Here is a 27,430-nt window from a genome sequence, read left to right as displayed (position 1 = left end):
ACACATGCTTAGGTATTTTGTTAGTTTTGGTTGGTGCTGGGGAGAAACCTATGGCCTCATGCACATTAAGCACATGCTACCACTGAGCTACTCCCTCAATCTTGCTTTCTTCTTATGAGTGTACTAATCCCAACAGGATGGCCCCACCATCGAAGGCTAGGACTTTAGTATAGGACATTCAGTCCATTGCCTAGAGGTTCAGGGTGATGTTTACATTTTACAGTGATGTCTGGAGTTGAGTAGGGAGAATTATAGGGTCTTTGTCAGTCCCTCAGGTGGAATTCTGCTGGTGACTGAGACCTGCTGAAAGCTTTGCATGTTAAGAGTTCTTGTGTGATCATGTAGTGCTATATGCTGTCAGGCAGAGGGTCATTTCTCCCAGCCGATGCCTCCTCAGGAATTTCTGGCTAAAGAAAGGAGGTGGGTCAAAAGCAGCAAAAGCTTCACCTAACAGACACCATACTTCCTACTTTTGAACACTGCAAGGAAGGGCTGGTCTCTGGTACTGACACATATTTTTGGCATGTCTATTATTTCCCCTCTGTTATGGTGAAGTATACCAAAGAATATAATTGAAGTCATTGTATCAGATGCAGATGAAACAGTTGTTATGGCCTTGGGTAAGTATGGTGTATTTTTATTTAGGACTCCTCTGAGTTTAAATTCACTTCATTTCTAAAGGCAGTCTGCAGAGCTTAGATCCACCCTTTGATTGAATCAAAACAACTTAAAAAATAAAGACACCTTGGCCACGGGCCTGTCATCTACAGCAGCAGAGTACTCCTGGCTGCTAGGACCTTTGATCCACAGGACAGTGGTTAAAAAGTAACTGGCAGAAATCCATCATTCTTTCAAAGGGCTCATGAGTAACTGAAGTCATGAAATTGGAAAGTATGAGGCTGAAGAATCAGCTTAAGCATATACCAGGCTCTCCCTGAATGCAGTTTGAGGGGAGATTAAGGTGCTTCCAGATTCCCCCTTTGTCTTATACAGTTGGATGCTTTACATTTATCAGAGTGGCTAGATGGGGATATATCTTAGTAGTTGTAGAGAGCTTGCCTAACATGCCCAAGGCTCTGGGTTCAGTCCTCAGTACCACAAAAACAAACAAAATGAAACAGACCCAGGTTAGTAGCTCTTTATACTAACTTGGAAAAGAAGCAGTATGTGGTCTACTTAACCCCTTTCTGTAAAGAAAACTGTAGTAACACAGTCAACCTGCTTCTGACTCATCATAGGATGGGCCAAAGCAGAACACCCAAGAAGAAGGAAGAAACACTCTGAAGCTTTGATGGAGCATCAGTTCAGTAGACAATGATATTAATATGGCCTTGAAAAATGTTGGTATCCTCCCCAAGGAAGAGCTAACTCATGTTTTGTAATCTGTCCCAGGAAGATTGCAAGTCCAAGAGAGAAGCTATGATTGGGGTAGAGAGTTCAGGGCTTTAGGGCTGGGGTGTAACTCTGTGGTAGAGTATTTGCCCTTCATTGATGCCGAGTACTGGGTTGGGAAAGAGGAGGAGGAGAAGGAAGGAGGAGGAAAGAAGATGAAGAAGAGAGAGGAGGGGAAGAATTGTCTTGTTTAAGGTTTTGGTGCATGAGTGCCGTTACCCTCTCCTTATGTGTTGGTTATAGACCATGAGGAGATGTGTACAGGAATAGTAGGCAGGTGGGAAACAAGGTAAAGTCAGAAACAGAAGGCATTCATGCCTGGCAGTGAGAGACCAGGCCTTGTGTTCCCTGAGGGAGACGAGGCAGATTTTCCATCCTCATTCCCAAGAGTTGAGAGATTTTATTGTATGGCTTCCAGAGAAGAAAGAGACTCTGTGTCCAGCCTTTAACTCTCCGGGATCCCTCCAACCAGTATAATGAGCACATAAGTGTACAATCAGAGGAACGCTCCCTTCTTCCCTCTGCAGTAAACTTGGAGGAGAATGGAAGGATAGATGTGAGAGCTGAAGTGCCTCCTGCCCCAGAGGCTGAAGTAGAAACTGATGCTGCCCCTCCCCAAACTTCCATAGCAATCCTCACCGGTCACATGTGTCTCAAGTAGAGACTGTACCCTTGAGATAGTTCTTTTGCTCCAGGCTGTATACATAAAACACTAGAAAAAAAATAAAGTTAATTAACGCCATAATGATGAGTTAGTAAGATTATTTTTGAGCATAAAGATGTTTGGAAGAGTTCCCAGAAGCATGGCATCCAATGGCTGCAGGGTAATAGTGGTTTGCCAAGCCTGGGTTGAAAGCCAGTAGCCTTTAGATCATATCTCACTGGGCCTGTTTTCCTTTGTATATAATAAAGGGGATACTTTCATTTTAGACTAGAATTTTGTATATTGTAACAGGCCAACATTTCAATAGAAACAACTAGGAAGAAAGAAGTTGCATGTGTCATATTTTTTAAGGCAGTTGGAGAGCTATGAAAGCAATGAGGATTTATAAAATACATTTCCACACGGGGAAGAACTTCCCTAGCTGTACAGAGTGGCACAAACTTAGATCTCTATGGAAGGGGCGGCAAGGAGGGAAGATATGAGCTGTTTCTGGCTATGAGCTAGAGATGTAGTTGGGGTCAAGAGGACACATTCCAGGGAAGGAGAAACTAGTAGAGCTTTGACAGACAGTGGTTTTATCGAAGGGCTGGAAACTAGAGGACCCGTAAAGGCAAGTCCAGTTTTCCTGTGGATATTGCTCAGTTCTGAGGCAGCATGGAGGCTGCGGCCTAGCCTAAGAGGACAAAGGAAAAATTCAGTCTTGTGGAACAGAATCCTTCTAGAAGAAGGTACCTGCAGTGAATGTTCAATGAGTTGGATAGTTGTCATTGTTTGGATGGGGTGGGATTGGTTGGGATGGGAGACTTAAAAAGCCAAGTTCAGAACCTCTTGAAGGCAGACCCATCATGAATGAGGAGATAGAGACTCATCAAGCTCCTAAACCTAAGTCTGGAGGTCCATCTTCTAGGGACTAGGTAAATAGAGGGGACCAACTCAGTAGCGCTGCATCCCGTCTGTGAATCCATCCTGCCTGTGAGTCCATCCGTGCCTCCATCCCATCTGTGAGTCCATCCTGTCTGTGAGTCCATCCCATCTGTAAGTCCATCCCGTCTGTGAGTCCATCCCATCTGTGAGTCCATCCGTGCCTCTGTCCTGTCTGTGAGTCCATCCTTGCCTCCATCCCAGGCAGACTTAAGCCCATTTTCTGCAGGAGGAAATGCTTCGTAGTAGAAAATGTTGCCTGGAGGCCCTGTTGTTATTTTATAAAGAGCATTCACATGCCAAGACAGGGAGGTGTTGTTGAACTGGAAAGTGTGCCTGATACCAACAGGGACAGAACCACAGTGTTCTACATACTGGGACGAGCAGTATCACAGCATAGCAGTGGAGCACTGCCCTAGCATGGGAAGGCCTAGTTCCAATGTCCAATACCACAAAAAGGAGAAAAGAAAGAGAAGGAGAAGGAAAGAGGAAAAGAATTGCTTCAAATTGAAGAAACAGCCTTAGGCTAAAGGTTGACATTTTCATGGAAATCATGAGCGTAATGGACAAAGAAGGAACATTGCCCAATAAAGTACCAGGGCAGGGTGGGTCATTCTTCCCCCTCCATTCCTCTGTTCCTTCTTCAAAGAAGTGGTTACCAACCGTTCCAAAATTACTACGAATCTTTGGAGACACACTGTGTGAGGTTTTCTAGAGTCTCATGTTCTCATGCTCATTGCATATCCTAATCAGATTTCTTCTGAGTAATAAAAGGGTTCATATGATAGAGCATATTGGCTAATTCTCTAGTATGTTACCGGGCCTAAATATCAGGTGACTCAGTGTATAATGTAGAAAGCTCATATTGTATATTCAAAGAACATATGGAGAATAGCTTTATAAAAAGGAAACCATGTAATATCGGTGGTATGTGTGGATCATGTTAATTAAGATGTTGGATGAAACAGTGATTTAGAATTCCTTGCTACTTAAGATGTGGCTATGAGACCAAAAGCACAAGCAGGAAGAAAAGCAGCCCAGGTAGGGTATGTCAAAACTCAAAACTTCGAGCTGAAAAAGACACTGTCAGACAGGTCACATGCCTGACGTATGGTAATAAGTGAGGCCAAAGAGCTGGCTCGGTGATTAACAGGAGACCCAAGTTCAGTCCCTATTGCCCATGTCGGGTGGCTCTGTCTCCAAAAACAACAACAAAAGTTCCTATGGAATAGGACAGGGTATATATACCAAGGTTTCATTTTTTATTTTTTTTGACTTACCATACAATTTTGTATATACAGCAAAGGTTGAGGACTGCCAAGGCACGTTGACATTGTTAGGGTTAAACAGAGCCACCGTGGAGGGCCAACTGCTGCTGCAAGAAGAGGAAGCCTGGCCCAGGACTCTGGAGACGCTGCTCTGATCAGGGTGGTTGCCTGCTGTGGACCCAGTTTGTTCATCTGTAAAGTGGGCTCACCTCCCTCCACCATAAGGCTGGAGTTGGGATCTCTGAGACCACGGACATGCTCCTAGGAGCCTGATTGTCTGAGACAGTCTATTCCTCCTTACATTGGTTGATTTCTTGCTTACCTCAACCTCGAAATTCATAGTGTATTTCCCTAATTCTGCTCTCTTAATTCTTCTCTCATAAAATATAAGTGTTGGCAAAATGTTTCTCTACATTAAATCGTCGTTCCTTAGTGTGGACATAGGCTTTCTTTGTTCATCTCTGTTCTCAATACCACTGTGCTTAGAAGGTTGGCAAAGTGAACAGCCCATATATTTTAATGAGCAATATAAAGTGCTATTAACAGTCACATGTGGAGGTTAGCGAGAGTTGTTGTTCATTAGTAATTATACTGGTCATGGCAATAAATCACAGGGTGAGTAGTAAGGATTATGTGGATATTTAAAGGATTGCAAATAAAGTCCCTAGTCTTAGCCATGGCTTCTATCTGGAGAACACAGAAGAATTCCTTGGGTGAGGGCCACAAAAAGCCTGCTCTTAAGTTCTTTTGTAAATTATTATCATTATTATTATTATTATTATTATTATTATTATTAGGGTTTTTTTTTTTTTTTTTTGAGACAGAGTTTCTCTGTGTAGCTTGGCTGTCCTGGAACTAACTTTGTTGATCAGGCTGGCCTTGAACTCACAGAGATCCACCTGCCTCTGCCTCCTGGATTAAAGATGGCACTACCACTCCCCGGCAAGTTATTAATGTCATATTAAATTTCCACTTGAACTTAAAAATAAGACTAGGCCTGGCCACCCCTGTGTGAGTCAGCAGTGCAGACTCCAGGACTGTGTGATGTAAACCTTTGAGCTCTGCAGCCCTGGAGGTGGAAGACTCTTCCTCCAGCTGCTGTGTGACACTCTTGTCCCTGGACATGCAGTTGAGCAGCTGCAGGCATGCAGTTGAGCAGCTGCAGGCAGCCGGTCTTCCACCTGCTGCTGGCACTGCAGGTGTGGAACTGACTCCCATTCTGAGTGTGCATACTGTCCCTGAGCAAGGTCTGTGGGTGTGGGGTTTGAGCTGCCACAGTCCTGCAAGCTCCTGGGTGAAACTGGTGCAGCTTGTCTGGAAGTACATTATGGAGTTGGGGAAACAGCTGGGATGTGTGTGTTAAAGCACTCGCCACCCAGCAAGGGGGCAAGAGTTGGATTCCCGTATATGCTGAGTGGCCATGGCAGCTCACCTGTATTTCTAGCCTCAGAAGGCAGAGGCAGGGGATCTCAAGAACAAACTGTCCAGCAACTGGCTATACTGGTGAGCTCCATTTGATTGAGCGACCCTGCCTCAAAGAGTAAGGTGAAAGAATGGTTAAGGAAAATTCACGACATCAGTCTCTGGCCTACACACACACACACACACACACACACACACACACACACACACAGATATACATATGTACATACACATGGAAAGAAGAAACAGATACCTCTTGTTCTGTCTATCCATCTGGCAGAACTTCCCATACCTTCCTTTAAGATAGGTTCTCTCCTAATTTCTACCCATGAAGTTCAACCATAAGATTCTGCATTTGTAGATCCTTCTGAAGCCACAGTTGGTCCCGAACTCCATTAGAACCTTTCCTACCATGTTTCACTTGGCACCAAGGTGATCTCAATCCTCTCTGTGGAGTCCTTCCTACCCCCAATGGTGGAGATAATTAGTCAGCAGTGAGGGCCAGGGGATATCTTAGTAAGCCCTTGGTTCCAGTTATCACACATCTGTGAAGGATTTTAAGTGATCAGTGTTCTGATTTCATAGACTGTCTTCCCAGCTCTGATGACCTAATGCAGTCATACGAAATTCACGAGGCATCCATCCTGTATGCAGACCTCTGTTAGCCCCTGAGCACACACACTGCTTAGCACACACACTGGGCATGTGTGGTGGCAAGGGGCCGTGGCACCCAGAGAACAAACTAATGTATGCACTGGGGCAAGAGCAGGAACGGTTTTCTAGGGATGGACTTTGAGGGGGAGCAGGCATTGTTGGGCAGGTCTCTGAAATGGCTCCAGCAGGGACAGCGATGTGATGCTCAGAAGCTGCCTGGAAAAACTATAGCCACACAGGAGGCAGAAGCTTAAGAGTCATGACAACTGGGCGTAGTAGCATGCACCTTTAATCCCAGCACTCGGGAGGCAGAAGCAGGTAGATCTCTGAGTTTGAGGCCAGCCTGGGCTACAAAGGGAGTGCCAGGCCAGCCTGGGCTACAGAATGAGACCGTGTCTCAAAACACCAAAGTAGTCATGTGCGTCCAAGTGACAACAGACAGGGACTGAGTCCCCGACTCTCCCCCAGAACCTCACTGTCCGTCACTCATCTTCCTCCCCCCACTCACCCCCCTCTCAAACCCCACCCTGCCTTAGGTTTGAAATGAATGTTTGAAAAACAAACCTGATCCACTTTAAATAGCAAAATTTGTTTAAATAACACAGAGGTTATGAAACCCATTGACAGAGCCAGAAAGATCAAAGCCTGAGGCTGCTTGTTGCATTGAGTCCTGCTGCTGCTGGCGTGGGCTGTGCCTGTGGCATGGTGCTTGTTATTCAGGGCTCTGGGGACATGTGCAGCTGACAAGATTCTTTCTTCTTTGGGGAAAAAAAAGTGTATCTCTAAAACTGCTTTTTAAAATCAAGAACAGCAATTACTATTAATGACCCTTTCTTACATCTTCTCGACGGCAAATCTTGAGAATAGCTGGAAGCCTTCTGCAAGGGGCAACTTTAGCTACTTCAAGAGCTTTCAAAAGAATGCAGATGACAGTTTTGGAGGACAGAAGGTAGTTTATTCGAGGTGCTTTCTTGTAACTTGAGTAATATTATTGCATAAAAGGTGGTTGGAGGTGTTGAAAAGGTTGGAAGACCCTGGTATTAAGATTACTTCAGTGGGGTCCTTAACCTCTGGATGCACTCAGCTCAGGAATCTCAGGAATATTGGAAGTTCATTCTAATCATAACTATGGAATGAGTGGCACACAGGAGCTGCCTGTTGCTTGGGTGTAAGGATTGCTTCGTGGAGCTGGAGACCAACCAGCTGTTCAATATGGAATGTGTGCCAACTTACCTAGTCCCTGGACATTAGGCCTGTGCTTTCTTTCCTAAACTCCAGGGCAAGGAAAGAGGGGAGAAAGCCAAATTTGGGAGATTCACCAACCAGCAAGGCAGGCCCAGAGGAGTAGCTAGTTGGGACCATGCATGGCATCCATGGGAACATGAGTTTCATTATCTTTGAAAATGGCAGATGGAACATAGTGTCAGAAATCCAAGTGTATTAGTCAGGTTCTTTAGAGTAACAGAACTTATAGAATGAATTTCTTTCTTTATATAGAAAGGGGGTTTATTAGAATGACTTACAGGTTGTGGTCCAGCTAATCCAACAATGGCTGGATATGAACAGCAATTACAAGAATCCAGAAGTTGCTTAGCTTGTCTTCAGTAGATGCTAGAATCCCGAAGAAGTGGGCTCTAATTCCAGTGAAGGAGTGTGCTTGCTAACAAGGTTAGGGCAAACAGACAAAGAATAAAAGCTTCCCTCTTCCATGTCCTTAAACAGGCTTCAAGCAGGAAGTGTGGCCCAGATCAAAAGTTTGTCCCCCCGTCTCCCCCCTCCCCTCCCCACACAGAACCAAATTAAAGGGCATGTATCTTCCCACTTCAAGATCCAGATTAGAAGTGGATCTTCCTACTTCAAATCAAGCAAAAAATCCCTTACCGGTGTACCCTCCATTTTTGGATTTTAGTTAATTTCAGATGTAGTCAAGTTGACAACCAAATAGCAGGTCATAGTTAGAACTCAGATGGAGTGCCCTTCTAGGAGTTCAGTCCTAGGACTCTGGGTTATGGTTCTAGTCAAGAGGCCAAGGCCAAGGACTGGCCAGAGGACAACCATGGAGTCATTCTTATTCAAACCACCATAAACAGGAAGTCCAGTAGCATTAAGTGGATTTACACCATTGTGTGCCTTCACTACTGTCTCTCTCAATAATTTTTCTTCTTCCCAAACCAAAATTCTGTACCCATTGAACAAACTCTCCTTCTGGGCTCTTCTAGGCCATGATAACTCCCATTCTCCTTTCTGCCTCCATGAGTTTATGATGAGGTAACTTACAGAAGTGGAATCTGATTTCATGTGGCCTAGCATCCACGATGAAATATGCATCTGAATTTCCTCTTTTTAAAAGCTGAATGAAAGAGAAGAAAGCAAGAAAAAAAAGAAAGAAAGAAAAAAGAAAGCTGAATGATACTCCATTGTGAGTTAGTTTCTTTACCTGATCATCTCTCAGTGGGCATTTTGGTTGCTCCTAACTGTTATGCATGATGTCACTGTGAACATGGATGTGTGAAAATATGAGACTTGCTTTCAGTAGGCTCTTGTGTGTGCATATGTATATGTGAGTGCTCACGTGTGTTGTGTGATTGTGTACATGGTGTGGGTCTGAGGACAACCTCGGTGTCATTTCTTAAGTGCTTCTCCACTATTTGTTTGAGATGTGATCTCTTATCGGCCTGGAACTCACCAAGTAGGCCAAGCAGACTGGCCTGTGAGCTCCAGGGATCTGCCTGTCTCTGCCTAGCTTGAGACTACTGGGTTTACAAGCATCTGCTACCATGCCAGCTTTTTACGTGGATTCTGTGAGGCAAGTGTTTCATCTGTTTAGTTATCTCCCCAACCTTCCAGTGGCTCCTTAAAGCCACATGTGGCTTGTGTGGCTCTTTCTTGAGTTCCTGCCTATGAGGGAAAGTTGAGCTGGGAGACAGGGCTTTGGTGCTACTCCCATTGCCACAAACCTCAGCGTCCATGGGGCAAGTCAGACACCATCTCTGAGTCACAGTCCCTCTACCTGTAAGCCAAGGGAGGTCCTTGTACTGCTTAGTGAGCCCTTTTATAGTCTGGCCTGGAGCACTCAGCCACTAGCTTTTACTTCCTCCAGGTGGGATTAGGAGTGAGCGGCCCTTATGTTCAGAAACCTATCACACTGAGCAGGCATGAATTTGATCCTCAGACCTGGAGAGGTCAGCCTTTGGGAACCGTCCATGCTGCAACCAGCATCTGCCTTACTGGGAGGCTGCCCCGCTGGAGCTGTGATTGAAGGAAAAGGCAGCGTGAAAACTAGAAGCATGGTGGTTCTTAAGGACTAGACGGAAAAGCAGCCCGCTTGGCTCCACAGTAGCCCGCCAGGCAAGCGTGCCACTGCAGTCTTGGCAGAAACAAAGCCACCTGATTTAAACATGTCAACGTGTGTCAGCCATCAGCAGGCTTGCCTGTGACAAGAGAAAGCTTCCTTCGGAGGAGCTTGAAAATGGCTGAAGAGGAGGGTTGAAAATGTGGCTGAAGAGGAGGGTTGCACAGACATTTCCAGGAAGGAGCAGAGGCTAAGACACCCACATGGCTGTTAGAACAAACTGATTTTTCAAGTAAGAACTGGTTTGAAATTTTTAAGCCATGTTTTTCTTGGCAAAAGGCACCTTTCACAGGCATAGTCGGGCTAGCTGCCTGACTCCTGGCAGGCAGGATTCCTGCTCAGCTCCAGGAAGTGTGGAGGTGCAGAGGCACAGGCCTGGCGGAGGATATTCCCTGACAAGGGGCGCCTCCCTTTTCTTAGTCATGACTAAGTCACATGAATAGTCAATCAGAGAACAGGCAGAGAAGATGGGTAAAGACCCGATAAAGATGGTGAAGGGAGGGCCAGCCAGATGGCTCAGAGGACAGAACCACTTGCTGCTACACCTGCCCACCTGAGTTCGGACCCTAGAACCCACATGGAGGAAGGAGAGAACCATCTCCTTTACATGTGCACTGTGATTTACACACACACACACACACACACACACACACACACACACACTATATATATATATATTTTAAGACAGGAAGATGAGGTGCAGGCAGGCAATGGTGGAGAAAGAAAGAAGATACCACCTGTCCCCATAGCCACAATGGAGTGCTGCAGTGCACCAAGCTGACAGTCTAGCTAATAGCCTCTGCAGACTGCAAACTCCCTTCCTGTCAGTTCTGGGAAATACGTCCTTGTTGGCATGGTTCCAGGAAACAATAAATGTTTTGAAAAAAGAGAGGCTATCACTAAAAACAGATGAAGAGAAAATGGCAGTAAAAGTGAGACTAGGAAGGAGTGAAAGCGGACACACACTATAAAATAATATTTCTCCAAACAGAGAAATGGGAAAACCTTGACGAAAGGTATTTGGGGGACAGTGCCAATGAAATACTTGTGGTAGGTAGCCACCTGATGGGACAGTGCTCCTTGAAGGTCACTGCTTCAGAAGCTCCCGGCCCAGGGGCTCCAGGTTAGAGCTAGCCTTTAACTCATCCACTGTGTCCTCTGTTGGAAAATGAGGAGGTGAGTGAGATGTTTGTACAGGTAGCATGCCTCTTTTCCAAAGTCAGACATCTGCCCTGCAGGACAGCTCAGTTTTGAATTTTGACCACATGTAGAGAAGACCCTTGTCAAAGGTAAGTTGAAAAACACCTGAGGGTGGTGGCACACGCCTGCGGTCTTAGCCCTCAGGGCTGGAGTGGGAGGAGCAGAAGGCCAAACAAAGGCAGCCTGAGCCACAGGGACCCTGTTTCACACAGACTAAAGAGGAAGGAGGAGGGAGACGAGGAGGGAGATACTATCTCCTTTTCCCTTGCTCCTCTGGCCTGGTTGTTTATGTCTCTGCAGACAGTGTAGAGGTCTTTTGTATAGTCAAGGCTTTGCTGCAAATCAATAAAGTAAGGCAAATAGAAAATTTTAAAAGGAAACAAAGATAACTACAAAGATTCACAATCTTAGTTACTAAAGGTTCTGGGTCAGAGGAACAGACTTATCTCTGAGATGGTGAATGAAAAGTGATTCTCAGACCCCAAAGGAAGCCAGATATGGCAGCAGGCATATATAACCCTAGCTCTTCTAGAGCAGGATGGAAGGAGAGAGAAGAATCCCTGGAAGCTGGTGGGGCGGGCTATTCTGGTGTATGCATTGGGGGAACAGGAAATTCTGCCTCAAACAAGGTGGGGTGAGGGTCGACACATGAAGTTGTCCTTTGACCCCTACATGTGTGCTGTATATGAGTGCCCAGCAAGTGCCCATGTGCACACACACAGGGAAGGGAAAGAGAGAGAGAATGAAGGGGAGGGGGCAGGGAAGAGGAGAGGAGAAAGATAGTGCATGAGGAGGGCCTTATTCAACTCAACCCATTCCTGCCATCTTCTTGCTGCCTTGTCCCTGGCTGGGACACCAAGGCCTCTGGGACAGCTCAGGGCATTCCCTTGACGGGTGGGGGGGGGGAGGGTGAGTAGTAGCCAGGATTTCTGACACTCCCAGCTTGAAGGGCTCTCAGGAGCAGCCTGCACCCACTCTCTCACAGCAAGAAAGCAGGTTCTTAGGGTTACCTTCCTCAAAGAAGCTGCTCTGGCCTGCAGAATTCAGAATTCTAGACACAGGAACCATCTTGCCTTGACACAGGTATTCTAAGTGTGGTGAGCGCTTGGTTGTTGGTTCACACACATTTCACAACAACTCTCAGAGGACACCCTGGAGTCTGGACCACATGGCCACCATTGCTAAGTCTTCCGGAATTTCCTGCTCTATCTAAAAGGCAGAGGACTAACCTCTTCCCTCTACCCCAGCTCCTGTAGTTCAGATAATTACAGGTTGAACTGCTCTCTTCCCCCATGAAGCACCTGGTTTCTTAGAATGTGTGTCACAGTCTAGAACGACAAGGGTATTAGAAGGGGCAAGAGAGATGAAGCTGTGTGGACAGAGAAGTGTTTCCCCTGAGGATCTGGGCACAGGTCTGGGATCACCATGACATTGGAGCTGATTCTGTGCATTGAGTCAGGAATGAATACTGTTCACACAGTCTCTCTCTGACTTTGGCACAGAAATTAAATGATGCTTTGGGGATTCCAACAGTCTACAGGACATAGCATTTCCACATCACTCTCTGCTCAGAGGCAAGGCCACGCTAGATTCAGAGGACCTACAGGCAGGGGTGGCTAATGTCAGAGGCAGTCCTTTCAAAGCTTTGGAGAGATGCTGTGGGAGTCCCCCAGACTCCACTGGTCTGATGGCATTTGCTGTTTCTGCAGGTCACCACAGCTGCCTTGTCACTGGTGCTGTTTGACGTGATCCTGACCCGTGCAGCTGTGGGGTGGTAAGTTCTCTGGAGAGAAGACACAGATTCATTGATTTCTTCTCAAATGAAGCAGAAATGTGTGTTGGGAAGATGTCTCCATCCTAAGAAAAGTTTCCTATTAGTGAAGCCTTCCCTGTTTTGTTTAGTCATTGATTGATTGATTGATTGCAGTACTAGGGTTTAAACACAGTGCCACATGTGCTAGGTAAGCACTCCCCTCTAACCTACACCTCCCATTGCAGCCCAGGTTGGCCTTGAGCTTGTATTAATCCTCCTGTCCAGTCTCTCAAATGCTGGAGTGGCAGGTATGAGCAAGCAAGCTCCAATTCTTTATATTATATATATATATATAAAGATATATATATATATGATCTTTATTGACAGATAATTCACATAGTATACAATTTTCCTGTTTGCACAACTTGATAGACTTTAGTCCAGCATCCTCATAGGCCCATGCACCATCACCATTTCCTGTTTTAGAACATCGCTATCTTCAATTTCTTTCTCCCCCCCCTTTTTTTGAATGCCTTTTATTGAAGGAGAGAAGAGGTCTTAAATACAGGCTTATAGCACAATGGAAGAACCCCCAATTGCAGAAGTCTTAACCCACCCATAGCCAGTAGGCTAAAGGCAACTGAGCCATTCCCTTCCTTAACAAGCCTTATTGCAAGTGTAAGCCCCAATTCTTTATCTTTCAACTGTTATGAGTGTGTGAATTTACATTCAGAAGAATACCCTCTTATACAACTCATATGATATACAGTATTATGTACAATATTGCATACTTATAAAGCATGTTCTTACATATCATATGACCTGATACATTTTCAACAGCTGAAGATTCCATATCTAACTAATACTCAGTTCAGCGCATCACCAGAATGCCTTTTAGCCATTCATCTACCTCAGAGTCACCACTATTGATCCTGTGGTGTCTAGGGAGAGAATGATTGGCTGCCTCAGAAGCCAATATTCTTACAGATACCTGTTGTGGAATATCTAACTATGTAAAGATGTGTTATATTTGTTGATACTAAGAAATATTACTTTAACTGTTTAAAGGTGTGTTACATTTGTATATGATGCATTTGTTTAACAATGTGTGTTTAATTATGTAATGATATGTTGCTGGGCGGTGGTGGTGCACGTCTTTAATCCCAGCACTGGGGAGGCAGAGGCAGGTGGATCTCTGTGAGTTTGAGGCCAGCCTGGTCTACAGAGTGAGATCCAGGAAAGGTGCAAAGTTACACAGAGAAACCTTGTCTCGAAAAACAAAACAAAACAAAAAAAGATAGGTTGCATTTGTTTCACTGTGTCTGCCTAAAGCACCTGATTGGTCTAATATAAAACTCACTGGCCAGTCGTTAGGCAGGAGAGAGATAGGTGGAGCTGGCAGGCAGAAAGAATACATAGGAGGAGAAATCTAGGCTCAAGAAAGGAAGAACGAGAAGCAGAGGGAGGAGAAAAGAACAAGGAGAAAGAGGGGGCATGGCCGGGAACAGCCAGGCAGCTGACAGACAGACAGACAGACAGATACAAGAAACAGTGAAAGTAAGATATATAGAAGGAAGTATGGTAAAAAGCCCCGAGGCAAAAGGTAGATAAAGAAAAACAGGTTAATTTAAGTTAAAAGAGCTAGCCAGAAACAAGCCTAAGCTAGGTCAAGCATTCATAACTAATAAGAAGTGTCCGTGTCATGATTTGGGAGGTGGTTGGTGGCCCAAAAGAAAAAGCCTGGTACAACTTCCAAACCCACAGGTGTTTGTGTCTCTCACATAAGTGGTACAGTGTTTCCAGTTAGCCTATTAATACCCCCTTGTATAATTTTAAATCATCTTTAGATTACTTAGCCTTACCCAAGCACAGCCTGGTTCTAGGGGAAATTTTTTTTTCTTTTTGGTACCTAAGTAATCCTGATGGCTGGTCCATTCTGGCCACCTTGCTGGTTTTTTTGTGTATGCATTAGTGTGAAAAGTGGACCTGCTGAGTTGTTACCCATTTGACTCTGTACCACAGTGCTAGTAGGTGTGGCCAGCACTGGTGCCTGGGTTTACTCCTGTGGATGATGCCACAGACCTAGTATGTGTTAGAAACTGTCCTCAGCTCATTCCCTGCCAATGGCAAGCCCTTCTGTAAGTCGTCCTAGGCAGATAAAAGAGCAGTTTTCACTCAGCACACAGAATAAGGGATCCTTGTCCTCTCTTGGGGTGACATTTCCTATCTGGAGAAGAATAGCAGAAAGAATATAAAAGTGAGGAAACACTGCTCCACCTTCCATCTCCTCTTCTTTTTATTTATTTACAATTTGTTGTTTTGCGACAGGGTCTCACTATGTACCTCTGGCTGTCCAGGGACTCACTCTGTAGACCAGGCTGGCCTCAAACTCACAGAGGTCCACCTGCCTCTGTCTCCCTAGTGCTGGGATTAAAGGCCTGTGCCACCACCACCTAGACCCTCTTCTTTTAATAATAACTATTTAGGGGGCTGGGGAGATGGCTCAGCATATAAATTACTTACAAGAGGACCTAAGTTCAATCCTTAAAACCCAAGTTTAAAAAGCACAGTGTAGTAGTTACCCCAGTATTACCCAAGGTTGTCCTCTGGGCTCCAGATGCATGTACACAGAAGTGCATGCATATACACACATGCACTCGCTTGTGCACACACATACACACAAGATCTAACCATCTCTATGTCTGACATTTGGCATTAATATCACCTCACCTTCACAATCCTCCAAGCTAAGGATATTGTAAAAATGGAGAAGCTGAGCTTCTGAGGCATTTAAGTGATTCCCCCCCTCCTCCAGGATTTTATATCTATGGGAGATTGTACCAGAGTTCAAACCCAGGTTTTCCTGTGTCCAAAGCCTTATAACCTAGGACTGACTGGGGCACTCTGTCTTAAAAAAAAAAGAAAAAGAAAAAGAAAAAAAGTGAATAGTAGAATTATATGTACATTACAACAAATATGGTTCTGTATTTGTATCAATATACAAATTATCTGTAATAAGAATATAAAATAGTTTACATTTGTATCAATATACAAGAATCCATAACAGTGCAATTTATCTAAGGCTGATATTTTACTAAATTAGTTTACTAGTATATACAATAATGTACCCTAATATCTATACCTATCCATTCCCCCTTTTTTTCTTTTCTTAAGGGGAATACTAAGTCCAATGTTTTCTTCCACCCCCAACCCTATAACCATTATCTATAACCCTGAGAAATATAAAAACTTTGAAAAAAAGGGGGCATTGTTTTCTTAGAATTACTTCCTGCTGTTCAGGGGGTGATGTATCTCTGTGGGGTCCTGTAAGAAAGCTCAGATAGTTAAGTCTCAGTTGGACTAACTGTAGATTCTACAGCCAGTCTCAGAGTAATGAGTAAGATTGTCTGAGATTCTGGCTAGAAGTGTAGTATGATGGACCATCTTATAATGGAATTATCTTGGAGAGTTTTCAGTCTGAGGTTGATCATTGAGTAATGTTTATGAGTACCATGGCATCGTTCTGGACTGGGTAGAGTTGTTGTGGGGCCCCATCTTCCTTCTGGAGACTTCAGAGATTGCTATTGGAAAAGACTTATTTTTTACTGTGAAAAAACATGTACATTATTAACATCAAAATGGAAAGTTTGTGTTTAAACATGACATGACATATAAGAGAGGATTCTAAGAAATGAAGAGTAAGCATGGAGAGAAATAGAATATTGAAGACAATGGTCCCTTTTTATTGGTTTCCTTCTGTCCCACACCAGAGGGCTCTTCTGATATGAGACAGAAGAATCTCTCAATCTTTTCTTTTAGCAATATGCTTGGGTTTAGAGAAGGAGGGAGCCAATTCCAACTCCAAAGCCAGCTTGGTATATAATTGAATCAGAACCACAACTTTTCTAGTTGTTAGGCAGTGAGATATTACCCTGTGTAGTTTGGCAACAATAGATTCTTTCTTTCTGCTGTAGACATCTGGATATACAAGGCCTTTTGATTTCTGGAAGATGGGAATTTCTATTATTCTGTAAAGACAAAAACAAAACCTTGCCCCAACCCTTTCTCTTACAACTTGGAGAGATGTCACATCAGTGGATGAGCATTTACTTATCATCAAAGGGTTTCTCCTGTTCAAATGGAATTTTTATTAATTTTGTTGGTATCCATAGTTTTTCTTCTCCTGTGGAAACAAAAGCAAAACACCTTCCCCAATGTAGGACATATCCTGGTTTCCATTCTGAGGTCAAAATATCTTTGAAATAAACTGGTTGGTTTAGCTCAGGAGTTTTGTCTGTCGTCCAATGTCTCTCCACAGCTGTTGTTCCTTTCTCATCAGCATTGAGAAAATTCAAGGTTAATAAAGCACTGTGCAATCTATTTCTAGGAGTCATTGTTACCTGTTGCTGTTTATTTAGCATACCCTTTAAAGTTCTATTTTATCTTTCTATGCCTGTGGGATTGTATGGTATACCTGTAACTTGCTTTATATTGTAATAAGCAAAGAATTGTCTCATTTTATTGGAAACATATGCTGGGGCATTGTCTGTCTTAATTTGTACAGGTATTCCCATGATGGCCATAACTTCTAATGGGTATGCAATCACAGAATCAGCCTTTTCAGAACTCATAGGAGTTGCCCACTGAAATCCTGACTAGGTGTCAATGATATGGTGTACATACTTTAATCTCCCAAATTCTGAAAAATGAAATACACCCATCTGCCAAATTTTACTTCTTTGTATACCTTTTGGATTGCTCCCTGAAGGTAATGGAGTTTGTTTATAGAAGGAACAAGTTAGGACATTTTTTTTACAATATTACCAAGTGATGGAGAAATCCTTCTTCAACCCTTTGCTATTAACATGGTGTTTCTTATGAAATTCTGAGACCTCTAGCATGTTACCTATTAGTAACTGATCAATCTTATCATTACCTTTTGCTAAAGGTTCTGGTAGACCTGTATGGGATCTGATATGTGTTATATATATAGATGTTCCCTATTTCTGATGATTTCCTGCAATTATATGAATAATGAAGTTAATTCTGTATTATCAGGAATAAATTCAGCAGTTTCAATATATAAAACAACTCTCTCTGTGTATTGAGTCACTGACTGTATTGAGGGGGTTCCGTGAAGTCTATCAGTACCATCAGAATGGCATACAGTTCTGCTTTTTGTTGTATGGACTTTGAACAACTTTACTTAAGTCTCCTGATTTTATATCCTGATTTCCCTGATTTATTTGCATGAGTATAGAATGTGAAGACTCCAGAAATTGGCTTTTGTTGTACAACGTGAGGAAGGACCCATTCAGTCATCTTTATGAATTCTATTCTCTTGCTTTTGGGATAACAGTTGTTAATCTCTCCCAAAAAGTTACTGCAGGCTGTCTTTCAGTATTCATTATCTTTCCATAGTGAGGAAATTTCCTCATTAGTTAAAGGTACTACAGTTTCTGCTGGGTCCATTCCTATGAACTGGCGAAATCTTAATTTTCCTTTCTGAATCAAATCAGAGATCTGATAACTTCTTACTTGGTTTATGTGGTAGAAATATCCATTCCAATATAATATCTTCCCTCTGTATCAAAATACCTGTGGGGGGAATGTCTGGAGGGTAGTATGACCAGACCACATGTGCTTCTCATATTGTCTTTTCTACTAGAGCCAATTCCTTCTCAGCTTCAGCGATTGGTGGAAGTATTAAGGCAACTCTACAGAGTTAAAAGGGAGGTTTATTCTGTGGGGTAACTTACAAATAAAGGATTAGTTACAGGGTTCAGGAAAGGTGTAGTGCAGCCCAGTAGTGTTCTCTGGAGAACTCTGCTCGGTCTACCTTCAGTGTCCAGGATCCAGGAACCAAGAGAGCCAGCACATCTGGATCTCAGGTCTTAAGGGCTCCTGTCTTGGCCCCACCTTGTAGGCATGACAGTTACTGAAGCCTCAATGGGGGTAGTACTTCCAGATCAAAGCTGGAATAGCTACCCACTACATCCCTCACTTTTGTCTAAATAAGAAAGTTCTAACCTAATACAAAACTATATACAACAGGAATGATTATCAAATGTTGTCCAGGAAGAATAAGGGATAATGACCTAGACAAGATGGAACTACAACCAACAAAAACAATATCAAACAAGAGACACATACTAAAATCCAGAGAAGTCTGGAGCATAGGTAAATGGCATGTTACAGAGATCATTCCAAAAGGTGCCCTATCCTGAAGAATCTGAATCTAATCCTTAATGTGTTCTAGCTAAGATACAAGAAGATTGTAACTATAACTGTTAGTCTTCAATCCCATCAAAGACCTGAGAAGGAATATAATGATACCTGAGAAACAGGGGAAGGATGCAAGCAACTTTCAGGAGTCTTGCAAGAGTAGACAGAGACAGCTGGCAGCCTGGACAGTCACCTAATGTTTCTCAGCATCGCTGGGGTATTCAAATTGGCTACAGGCCTAGAGTATCTGACAGACCATTTTCAGAAGCAGGAATTCTGAAAGATCATCTTACCCTGTCTTGGCAGAGTTCAGAAATCACTTTTCCTTGTGTCCCACTTGTCCAGAAAGGAGAGCGTTATCTGGTGCACAATGTGGGGCAAGAGTTTCCACTTAAAACCTGAAAAAGCTTTTAGAAGAGATTCTAAAACGGAGCTAAAAACAGCTTTCTAGTTGTCTCTCTCAAGTTATATATAAATGGGTTAATTTAAAAGATGTAAGATCTAGATAGCAAGAAGCCTGAGCCATTAGGCCATGCATTTTTATTTAATAAAAGCCTCTGTGTGTTTATTTGGGTCTGAGTGGCTGTAGGTCCGGGTGGGACTGGAGAAAGCTCCAGCTACATTTGATTGATAATTTTCTTGGACTATTTAATTCTTTATCCCCTTTTAGAGTATTAACCATATTTTGTAGTCCTTCTTTGGGTATTCCCATGATACCCAGTAAGTTGGAAATACTTATATCCTAAGTAATTAATAGAATCTCATCTTTGTATTTTTCAGGAGCAATTTGCAGTCCCCAGTGAGGCAAAACTTTTTTTACTTCTTCAAACATGCTTTCTAATGTGCCTAACTTTGGATCAGCTAATAAAATATCACCCATATAATGATAAATTATGGATTGTGGAAACTTCACACAAATTATCTCCAATGGTTTTTGCACAAAATATTGGCACAGGGTAGGGCTGTTTAACATTCCTTGTGGGAGGACCTTCCATTGATATCTCTTTACTGGCAGGGAATTATTATAATTAGGTACTATGAAGGCAAATTTTTCTCTATCATTTTCTTGTGAGGGTATGGTAAAGAAACAGTCTTTTAAGTCTGTTAATAAATAATAAATAAACAGTCAGTAACTATTATAGGCCATTTTTGGGGTAGCAGAGAGGGCAAGGCACCCCAGTCTGTAGGGAGCTCATCAGCTGAATTACTTTATTAATAGTTCTCAGATCTGTCGGCATTCTCTAATTACAAGACTTTTTTAAAAATAACCAACACAAGAGAATTCCAAGGACTGGTAGATTCTTCAACGTGTTGAGCATTTAACTACTCTTGAACCAGCTGTTCTAAAGCTTGTAGCTTCTCTTTTGTCAAAGGCCATTATCCAACCCAGGCAGGTCTATTAATTAGCCATTTTAAAGGTAAGGCAGTTGGTACTTCTGAGAGTTCAACAGCAGTTGTGCTTTGTTTATGTACAGCCTGAACAGTTGGTAACTGTTTTTTACAGCATGTTATGATATTATTCCTAGAAACATGCATTGGTCTGTGTTCCTTTTCTGAGAGTGTAGGAATTTTAATCTGGTTATTCCACTATTGTAACAGATCTTGGCCCCAAAGATTCACTGCTACATTTGCTACATATGGCTTCAGCCTTCCTGTATGTCCTTCTGGCCCTAGGCATTCAACCCATCTTGAACTCTGTTTTATTTGAGATAGGGTTCCAATCCCTAGAAATTGTACATCTACCTCTTGAAGAGATTAATTCAGATGCCATGATTTTGGTGTAATTATAGTCACATCTACATCTGTGTCTACCAGGACCTCCAGAACAATGTCATTAATTTGAATTCTAAGTTTTGGTCTTTGTTCATTTATGGAAGTCTGCCAAAATATTCATTTTATTGTATTCTTTGGAATTTTTGATTCTCTATCAGAGCTGTTCTATCATCCAGTGCAGTATCGTTCTTTACATTAGGTATTGATTTATTCAGATGTCCTGGAGAGGAATTTCCTCCACAGTGGCTGGAAATGTTTGGACCACGTTCAATTTGGGGGCCTGCAAGAGCCCCCCTGAGGCATTTCCCATCAGTAAAGGGTTGCCTCGTATATCTATTATTGATCTTCACTCATTGGTCCAATGTTGGCCTTTGCCACATCAGAAGGTTGGGGTCTCCTGTTTGGGTTATTTCTACAAGTATTACTTCTAGGAGCACCCCATGTATAGCTTTTACTTATATGACCTGGTGTGCCACATTTAACACATTTGGTACCACAGGGCCTTCTTTCACCTCTGGGATTTGTCTCTCATATCCAAGCCTCATTACTGTAGTTAAGAGACTCAACACCATTAGTATACTGAATCCATTCTTCCAAAGGAGCTGATCTGACCTTTAATGGTGTAAGTATTCTTTTTCATTCTGTATTAGCATTGTTAAATGCCAAGGACTCAGTTAATATTTGTCTTAATTCTTTATCTAACACAGCTTTCATTATAGCTGTGGTCAGCCTTTGTAAAAAAAAAATCAGTGAAGGGTCCTTGTGGTCCCTGAAATCTCTTTGTGTACACCTCAGTTGGTTTTCCCAGTTCTGCGATTTTCCCCCCAAGCATTTAGAGCTGCTGTATGGCATAGGGATATTGTATGCTCATCATAAGTGGCTTGTACATTCTTATCAGTGAAACAGCCCTCATCAAGATCTTTAAGGATCTCAAAACCTCTGATTTTACCTTATTGTTCTAAATTTCTTGCCTCTTTTCTCAACCAGCTTTTCCATTGTAACTGCTGGCTGTATTCTAGAACAGCTGGAATTAACTGATTCCAGTCATCTGGAATGATTCTATGTGAGGTAGACCACGAATTTAACATCTGTCTTACATATGTTGAGTGTATGCCATATGTGACTATCGCTTCCTTTATATACTTTTAAAATCTCTCATCGCAATCTGTTGTAATATATATTCCACATATAGCTCAGGGTGTCTATCATCTGCTGGCCTCTCCTGGGTGATGACAGGATAGGCCATTTTCTGAGAGCCATCTAGAGATGTTATGACCTTTATGTTCTTACCCTTCTGCTTAGTATGTCCCTTGTCATGTTTACTGTTAGCTTCTTCCAGGGCTTGCAAATAAGCACCTACCATCTGTTCTAGGGAATTAGCCTCCTCTCTTGTAAGGGATTCCAGATTTTTCATGGAATACAACCTTTTGTGTTCTTCTGAAACATATGATTCCGTACACCTTATTTTATCAGTTAATGATGATCTTTCTTCCTTATAAAGTGTCTGAGTAGTGACAACTTCCCTCTGGAGAGTTCTATCCATTATGTATTCACATTTATTATCAATAAAATCCAATCTGGCTATACATTTATTATTAAATGGACTGAAGTTATTGTATTAAGTTAGTATATTCCAAACTAAGGAGCCCATTTTGTAAATCTTTATTACTACCTTGTAAATCCTGGTTAGCAGATTCCAGAGAAAGAATATTTTTATGTAAACCTTCATTGCTATCTTTTGAAGCCTGTATCAGTCCCAATAATGACTCATCTTTTTTATTATTGTTAAACCAATATTTGATTACTATGTGAATTATTACAGTAAATGCCAAAATGGTACAGGCCAGATACGCCTTAGGAAGGTCATATATTTCCAGGAAAATGTCACTCATCATACAGGCAAAAATGTTTTTAAATTCTTGTGAAGTAACGTTTTTGGCTATATTATAAGAATTACTCAAAACTTGTTAGTTTCAAGGTGTAAAATTATTAAGTACTCTTACCTGAAATGAAACACTGGCTTGCTTGTATTACCATCCTTGTGGGGTTTGGGGGTGTAGTAGCACTTTTTAGCCAGCAGGTGTCGCTGGTGTCGCACTTAAAGAAGGTCCAGCTGAAGTCTTTGGCTGGTGGCGGCTACAGGTGGAAGTGGAGTATCCCGTTTGTGCATGTGTGGAGGCGGCAGCAGCAAGGCAGCGGCAGATCTTCCTGCGACTCCCTGGAGCTTCGGGGCCCAGCTTGGCCTTCATGGCCTGCTTGGCCCTTCCACACCCTTCCCTCAGCCAAGAGGCCGGTGGGGTTGAGTGGCCCGAGCTCAGGGCGCAGAGAACTCCAGGTGACAAGGATGGCAGCCGGCTGATCCACTCTTGGCCTCTGCAGCCGTGGGGGTTGTGGTGGGGGGGGGGACTGCAGTATTGGTGTCTATTTTAACCTGGCAGCCTCTGAGCAGCTTCCAAGAGCAACAGTTAGATACCTGAAGCCATGGGCTCAGGCCAGAGCTCGGGTGGGAGCCAGGGTGGGAGCCGGCGTGGGAGCCGGGCTCTGGTCCATGTGGGGGCTAAGCTTGCCAGGGAACTGGGGCCAGACTCAGCTGCTCCCTTGCATGGGAGTGAAACCAGACTCAGCAGAGATGCTCCCTGGCTATGGGGAACCTGGCAGGCAGGTGTGCACATGCCCTCAAGCCAGGGAGGAGGAGGGAAGGGAAGGGAAGGAGCAGTACCAGGTGGTTATGGCCTGAACGGATAAGCACTTGGTCCCCAGAAGGGGCGGGAATTTTTAAAGAGGGAAGTGTGGAAAGTGTGCCACAGCAGCCACAGAGGAGGCTGAGGGCAGAGGCCACGAAGGCATTTGGGGTCTGTAGGAAATGTTAGATATTTTTTAATATTCCATCTTTTTATTTATTATTTTATTTTACTTCCTGATCACAGTTTCCCCTCCCTCCTCTCTCCTTGTTCCCACCCTGCCCCACCACCTCCCTCTGCCTACCCCATCCTGTCCTCCTCCATCTCCTGTTCAGAAAGAGCAGGCCTCCCAATGGGAGTCAACAAAGCATGGCATACCAAGTTGAGGCAGGACCAAGCTCCTCCCCCTGCATCAAGGCTGGGTGAGGCAACCCAGCATGGGGAATGGGTTCCCAAAAGTCAGTTTAAATGCCAGGAATAGGTCCTGATCCCACTGCTAGGAGCCCCGTAGTTGTGTAGACCAAGCTACACAAATGTCAACCACATACAGAGGGCCTAGGTCAGTCCCATTACGGCTCCCCAGCTGTCGGTCCAGAGTCAGTGAGCTCCCACTAGTCCAGGTCAGCTGTCTCTGTGGGTTCCCCATCATGATCTTGACTCCCCTTTGTTCATACAATCCCTCTTCTCTCTCCTCAACTGGACTCCCAGAGCTCAGCCCAGCAGTTGGCTGTGGATCTCTGCACCTGTTTCCATCAGTTACTGGAAGAAGACTCTCTGATGACAATTAGGGTAGTCACCAGTCTGATTAAAAGAGATGGCCAGTTCAGATACCCTCTTCACTATTGTTAGGAATCTTAGCTGGGGTCACACTTGTGAGTTCCTTGGAGTTTCCCTGGTACCAGGTTTCTCCCTAACCTCAAAATTTGCCCCCATCAAGACATCTCTTTCATTGCTGTTCCCTCTGTCCTGCCCCAAGGAATGTTAGATTTTAAATACATAGCTATGATTCTGTTGGCTAGAATACTTACTGAGTGTTGTCAGGTGTGGTGGTGCACGCCTTTCATCCCAGCACTTGGGAGGCAGAGGCCTGGGCTACAGAGTGAGTTCCAGAACAGCCAGAATTACATAGGGAGACTCTGTCTCGGGGCGGGGGTGGGGTGGTGGGGTGGGAGCAAAAACAGAAACAAAAAACAAAAACAAAAAACAAAAAAATGTTTTACTGAGTGTTGTATGCAGCACGTGGGGAAACTATTAAAGAAGCGTGAGCGAGTATCTAATTCTCAATGATTATTCAAGGGAAACAAAGTCAGAAAGGTATTTGATGGGATGGACAGGATGGTAGTTATTGAATGTGTTGTGGGTGTGAAGACTAAAGTGACAGAGGGTGGGTGTGCTCAGAAGCCGACCTTGACTTGATCTTTGTCTGGCTTGACCTTGACTTGACCTGGAGCTGGCCCTAATGCTAGTGTGAAGGGCTTAGCTAGGCGGTGGGATAGGAGAGACTCGGCCTCGCTCCCCAGGGAAGACAGGACTAGAGTACCGATGATGAAATACCAGGATTCAGAATGGGCTCTGGGCCACACAGCTGACCCCATACTTGCTCTTTCTGTCCTGTGACAGAACAACACTAACGGGGAGGAGAAGACACATGCCTCAGAATGTCAAAAGAGGAAGACAGGCCTTTGTCTGTGTGTGCTATGTAAGTGTGTATGTAGTATGTATAGATGGGTGTATTTTGTATGTATGTGTGTCCATACCCATGTGCATGTCCCAGCATTTATGTGATGGCCAGAGACAACTTCAGGAGTTGGATCTCTCCTTCTGCAGTGAGCCCCAGGGCTGGAATCCAGGTCCTCAGGCTTAGGACCATCACCTCTACCTGCTGAGCCACCACACTAGCTCCAAATTTCTGTGTCCTATTCTGAGGCATTTAAGTGATTTTCCCCAGGGTTTTATAGACATGAGGAGATCAAATGGGAATTCAAACCCAGGCCTCAGTGTGTTGGAAGCCCCCCAAATTTCCAGAACTAACTTGAGCACAGGCAAAGCCTTGCCAGCAGTACAGGTCAATGTGCAAGGTTAAAGGCCATAGAGGAGACACAGGGAGACTGGCTTCAATGTTTATCTTTCCATCTGCATGGTGCTAGCCTAAATTCTTGACAGCATTTTTCTTTCTTACACGCATGCCTTCATATTTTGTATAGAATTTCAAAATGAACCAAAGAAACCCAGGTGCCGAATTGAGCCAGAGAAATCAGAGTGAGCCGGCTCTCTGGTGTGAGGAGATGCTAAGGCAGACTAGCAACCGTGGTGGCTGTCTGGAAGGAACTCTGTCTCCAGACTGCTTCACATCTGTGGAATCGAGATTATGCCCTGCACAAAATGGGAAGAGAGGCCATTTGGATCCGAATCAAGGAAGTTGCATGTATGTCTATTGCAAAATGAACCTTGGCTTTGAAAATTCCTGAGTTTTTAGAACTCTTGAAGTTAGGGATGGTTTTTCAGCCTCCAAGAATTTTCCAGCCACAAAATGAACAACCAGAGTTGTGTCGAACTGTAATTCCAACTTCTACCTCTCACCTAGGTGGTTGCTCCACACACTGTGTGAGTTCAAGCATGGCCAAGTGCCAGACCAGCTCTCAGGTTCCAGATGGGAGTGGCTGGTATTTGTCCTCTGGGAATTTAAACTAATCAGAAGTCACAAAAGGCAGAGGTTGTAGGTCTTGGATTTTTTTAAAAAAATATTTTAGACCTACTATATTTTCCTGTACAATTATTGTTTCTTAGGTTTTTATTGATTTCCTCCTACAAATCCAGATTTCCATACTCCTTTGAAAATGGTGGCCTGCTGTGAGTTTGTGTTGGGCCCACACATGGAAGCTGCTGTTGGAGTGGACAGATGCTGACCTGGGAAGTGTTCTCTGAGGGCGTGGTCAGAGTTTATGCCTGAACTGGCATATCTGTTCTCCTGGGAGGGCAGCAGCTTAGCTGGTCAAATTAGGCCATCTAAGGTAGGGTTTCTAGGTTGGCAAGACAGCTTAGTATCTGTCTCTAAACCCAGTGGTCTGAGCTTGATCCAGCTGCCACAAATTGTCTCTGACACTCACACATGTGCCACAGCATGCATGCACTCATACTCACAGATACAAAAAATAGATATGCAAATGTAAAAAAAATAAAAATAGTTTATTTTTCCTCTTGGCACTATTGGTATTTGGAGCCAAATTATTCTTTGTTGTGGGGTACCCTCCTGTGCCTTGTTGGATACCAAGGAGTAAACCTGACCTCTACCCCACTGGATGCTAGTAACATCTTTCATTTGTAATGCAAATATGTCTTGAAGGCATTGGACAGCGTTTGCTGGAGACAGAATCACCAGTCTCAAGGTTCCTGCAAATGAGCAGAGAGAATGTCATTTGACTTTTCAACAAGATCTTACAAAATTTGCTCATCTCCTGATTAGGAATCTGAATCAGCTCAAGTCCTTAGTAGCATCGCCCAGGCACCCTGGGTATGGCTTTGAAAGTGGCTCTGTGTGACAGCCAGATGTGCAGGCTTATCCCTCCCACCTACCCCCAGATGTGTGCAGTGCTCATTGGAATGATTCAAGTGTAAGACTGTGGGGATGACCACAGTGCATCTCCTTCCTGCCGAGAATTCCATAACAACTCTTTACCATTGCCCATCATTCGCTGGGCCTGCCATATATCACAGGCTGCGAACCATGACGGCCCCTCAGACTTTATCCCTGTACAGACCTCATGAACATCAAGACTCTTTAGAAAATGATCGTAAAGAGCACAAAAATCCCAACACTTGGGAGGCTGAGGCAGGAGGATTATAAATTGAGACTAGCTTAGGATACTTATTGAGACCCAAAACAAAGAAAAAGATTTTCAGCCAGGTGGTGGCACACTTATTTAATCCCAGCACTCCAGAGGCAGAGGTGAGCAGATCTCTGAGTTCAAGCCCAGCCTGGTCTATGGAGTGAGTTCAAGGACAGCCAGGGCTATACCGAGAGACGTTGTCTAAAAAGAAAAATAAAAAAGATTTTTAGTTATCTTTGAATCAAGAAATCCTCTCTCTCTGATTTTAGGGCCCCTTCCTGGAGACTACTCAAGCCTT

The 27,430-nt window shown here is 43.7% G+C and overlaps 1 protein-coding gene across 3 annotated transcripts in view; it reads left to right on the top strand.

Moving 5' to 3' along the window:
* Tmem241 (transmembrane protein 241) overlaps positions 1 to 27,430 on the top strand; it is a 140,830-nt gene that overhangs the window by 100,541 nt on the left and 12,859 nt on the right. Inside the window, exon 14 of one of the 3 annotated variants that reach the window (XM_036205130.1) lies at positions 12,583 to 12,647. The exons of the other annotated variants lie outside the window; for them this stretch is intronic. Within the exon in view, the coding sequence (XP_036061023.1) occupies positions 12,583 to 12,647 (65 nt within the window). The remainder of the gene's footprint in view (positions 1 to 12,582; positions 12,648 to 27,430) is intronic. 3 annotated transcript variants of the gene reach the window in all.

This window comes from Onychomys torridus, chromosome 13 (genome assembly GCF_903995425.1).
Source record: "Onychomys torridus chromosome 13, mOncTor1.1, whole genome shotgun sequence".
Classification (NCBI taxonomy): Eukaryota; Metazoa; Chordata; class Mammalia; order Rodentia; family Cricetidae; genus Onychomys; species Onychomys torridus.
The sequence above is the reverse complement of the archived record's forward strand: the minus strand, read 5'-3'. Positions and strand labels throughout refer to the sequence as shown.